At 37.6% G+C, this 4,120-nt stretch overlaps 1 protein-coding gene across 1 annotated transcript; it reads left to right on the top strand.

Annotated features, from left to right (window-relative positions):
- Positions 1-1,057: 1,057 nt before the first annotated feature.
- LOC100761953 (olfactory receptor 5M3) lies at positions 1,058-2,002 on the top strand. The gene has a single exon (XM_027421212.1). The coding sequence runs from the start codon at positions 1,070-1,072 to the stop codon at positions 2,000-2,002; it is 933 nt and encodes a 310-aa protein (XP_027277013.1). The 5' UTR covers positions 1,058-1,069.
- Positions 2,003-4,120: the final 2,118 nt, after the last annotated feature.

Here is a 4,120-nt window from a genome sequence, read left to right as displayed (position 1 = left end):
CTTTCTGTATCTGTCAGCATGCATGATCTGATATGCTAATAATTTCTTTTTAACTATGAGTATGAGAAGAGACTTTCAGGTCTTGCTAGATAGACTTGAATTTTATGCTGTACAGAAACTGAATTTTGACATATTTTTGTGAGTGAGGGTGTGTCTCTGTGTGTGTCTTTCTCTGTATGTATGTATGTATGTATGTATGTATGTATGTATGTATGTATGTAAGTATGTGTGTGTGTGTGTTGTTTGTGTGTGTGTGTGAGTGTGTGTGTGTGTGTGTGTGTGTGTTTGTGTGTGTGTGTTTGTGCACGTGTGCGTGCATGTTCTGCCTAAAGGCAAACCTCTGCTATTGTTCTTCTTCAGGAACTATCTACTTATCTTTTGAGACTGTTTCATAAAGGGAATTGAAACTCAGTGATTTGGCTATACTGGCTGAACAGAGAGCCCCAGCAGTTCATTTATCTCCATCTCTTCAGTGTATTTACCACCTTGCCCAGCTTTTTACCTCAGTTCTGGGGATCAGCTCAGGTCTACATGCTTGCAAATAAGCACTTTACCAATAAAACAACCTTCACAATTGTTAATTGACTTTAATTATATATGTGTGCATCAAGGCTTGCTTGACAAAGAAAGAATGGCTATTCTATAATTATTTCCCACACAATTCCTCATGGCTTCATTGCAGCATTGAAGTCATATATTTCTATGAATCTGGAAAACAAACAGATTGTGAATTTTTGTTTGATGGAGGAATACTTTTGAAGTTGTCTTCATAATGCCTAACATCACAGACAACATTAGGGTTTTCTTAGGAAAATATTTTGTAAAATATTTATAAAAGTTACAAGTGATAATATCCTACAGGCATGAGTAAATTATCAAAACATCAAAGAATGAAATTTTCTTGGGTTCACAAAATAGTGTCAAATATTTTTCTATTTTTTTCATTGATTTTATATGTTAAGAATATATTCCAACCCCATAAAGTATTTTTATAGGACAGGAGATTTAGCTAATTTATTTCACTTTAGTTCCACAGAGACTTGTAACTCATATTAGCAGAAGTAAGAAGATGCTCAATTTCACAGATGTTACTGAATTTGTCCTTTTGGGCTTAACCAGTCGAAAGGAACTGCAAGTTCTTTTTTTCATCATCTTTCTCATGGTCTATCTCATCACCATGGTGGGCAACATTGGCATGATGATATTAATTAAAATCAGTCCACAACTTAGAAGCCCAATGTATTTTTTCCTCAGCCATTTGTCATTTGTTGATGTGTGGTTTTCTTCAAACGTCACTCCTAAGATGCTGGAGAACTTATTGTCAAAGACAAAAACAATTTCTTATGCTGGCTGTTTGGTACAGTGCTTCTTCTTCATTGCCCTTGTGCATGTGGAAATCTTCATTCTTGCTGTGATGGCCTTTGATAGGTACATGGCCATTGGGAAGCCTCTGCTTTATGGTAGCAAAATGTCAAGGGTAGTCTGCATTCGCCTCATTTCTTTCCCCTACATATATGGGTTTCTGACTAGCCTAGCTGCAACATTATGGACTTATGGCTTGTACTTCTGTGGGAAAACTGAGATCAATCACTTCTACTGTGCAGATCCACCTCTCATCAAGATGGCCTGTGCAGGGACTTTTGTCAAAGAGTATACAATGATCATACTTGCAGGCATTAACTTCACATATTCACTTTCTGTAGTCATCATCTCCTATCTGTTCATTCTCATTGCCATTCTCAGAATGCGCTCAGCAGAAGGCAGGCGCAAGGCATTTTCCACCTGTGGGTCTCACCTGACAGCTGTTATAATATTTTACGGTACTCTCATCTTCATGTATCTCAGACGACCCACTGAAGAGTCAGTGGAACAAGGAAAGATGGTGGCTGTGTTCTATACCACAGTGATCCCCATGTTGAATCCCATGATCTACAGTCTGAGGAACAAGGATGTCAAGGAAGCCATGGACAAAGTGATTAGCAGAAAGTGCTTAACAAAATGAAATTCAGCTACATTCATTTTCTGATTTTTTGGGTTTTTTTTTTTCTTTTTTGTAAAAGCTATTTCTTCCTGGATGTAAAAATAAAGTTTTCTGGGAAAAAGGCAAACGAAAGATACATGTATCTTATGAATAAAATATAATAAGAAATTTCTGCTGACCAAAATATTGGTTATTCAGGGAGCCTACATGGGACTGGCCTGGGCCCTCTGCAAATAAGTTACAGTTGAGTAATGTGATCTTGTGAGAGTCCTAATAGCAATATCTGGGTTTCTCTCTGATTGTGATATCTGCTTTTGGGATCCATTCCTCCTGGTAGATTGCCTCATCCAGCCTTATTAGAAAATGACATGCCTAGTCTCACTGCAACTTGATATACTATGGCTTGCCGGCATGGAAGACCTTCCTATATCTGAAGAGAAACAGTGGAGAAGGAGTGGATGGGTGGGCAGTAGAGAGAAATTGGGAAGAGGGAAAGGAGAGAAAATTTTGGTTGGGATAAAAAAAACAGAACAAAATAATGAAATGTATTGGGAGAAAAAAGAAATAAATTCTTTGATGCTGGAGTGATGGCTTGCAAGTTAAGAGCATTGGGTATCTTGGCAAGGTCATGGAAATATCCCAAATCAGTATGTTCTACAGTTTATAAGGATGAATGACTGCATTAGAAGCTTTTCAAAATGATAAAGTATGGCTTCGTAGATCTTCACAAAACATGTGTACATATGTTTGTGTTGGAAGAGATTATTCATTTATTAAGGTGTCTAGAAAATTGGATCATAAGCTAAGAGCTTTAGTTTTGACTCTTTATATGAACATTTGTGTGTAATCTTCTATAGTAGTAGGTTTCTATATGATTTTTCTTTAATTTTTAATTTTTTATATTTTTTTCTGGCAAATACATATAAATTCATTTTCCCCTCCCCTAACTCCTCCAGTTTTATCTAGATTGCAGTCTTTCCTTAGAGTCATCTATTACCTCTGGCTCTTATAATCTTTCTGCATCTTTCCACCTAGCTCCTGGAACTCTGAAAGGAGGACTTTGATGAATATATTCCATTTAGGACTGAGTGTTCCAAAATTTCTCACTCTCTGAATATTGACCAGTTCTGGATCTCTGTTTTAGTTTCCATCTACAGCAGAACAAGGCTTCTCTGATGATGTCTGACTTGGCAATGATCTATGAGTGTAACAAGAATTCATCAGGAGTCATTTTATTTTTGTATTCCTTTAGTTTTTCTTTTCCCCCAGGCCCATAGCCTATCCAATCTAAGGTTTTAACTACACAAACAGTGAGTGTCAGGCATGGGTTTCACCTCAAGGAGTTGGCCTTAAACATAAGCAGAGAGTGATTGGTTACCCCCACAAAATTTGTGTCACCAATGTGTGTGGGAAGCTGTCTTTTCAGGGCTGTAGTCAGAGTCAGCCAACTCTCCCACATTTCATACCTGAGAGGGGGAGTGTGGATAAAGAATAGGCTAGCTAAAGACATTAAAGTTAAAAACAGAGACACAGGATAAAATCAGGAGGGCAATGCTAAAAGCCTCGAGTTTATTTTTTACCACTTTTAAATACCTTAACTGGTGAAGGGGGAACATGATATCATGCATACAGAACAAACAGATTTTCTTCCTCAAATCTAAAAGAGTAAGCATACCTCAGACCAAGTCTGTTGTTATTTAGAATAAGACACTTAAGGCCATGACCACACATTCTACTGTAACCACATTTTTGACCTTTAGGTCTTATGACTTACTAAGGGCAGTTTTGAACTCTCTGGCCTTTAGGCAGTAGTAGAGCTATCTTTATGGACCCTGACAATTGTGTCAGCAAATCTTGCAGGCAATTCACCTTTGTAGGCAAAAGAGTTTGTAGATGTATTAATACTTAGCTTTCTCCTTCAGTGAAGAATAGCTTCCAGTACCATGGCCACTATTCAGAAGTAGTGAATATACTAGTTAGGCACCATCTTAACTTTGCCGTATTCAGTGAATTATGTAGGTGTTGTTTTCAGCAATAGGGTCTTACTGATGTTTGTGGACAGCAAGCGATAGCCTGGGTTTAGAGGTTTCCATCTGTCCCTTTTGGTCAACAACTCAGCTGGTTTAATCTATTCCTAGC

This window comes from Cricetulus griseus, chromosome 6 (genome assembly GCF_003668045.3).
Source record: "Cricetulus griseus strain 17A/GY chromosome 6, alternate assembly CriGri-PICRH-1.0, whole genome shotgun sequence".
Taxonomy (NCBI): Eukaryota; Metazoa; Chordata; class Mammalia; order Rodentia; family Cricetidae; genus Cricetulus; species Cricetulus griseus.
This window is presented reverse-complemented; position numbering and strand designations above follow the sequence as displayed.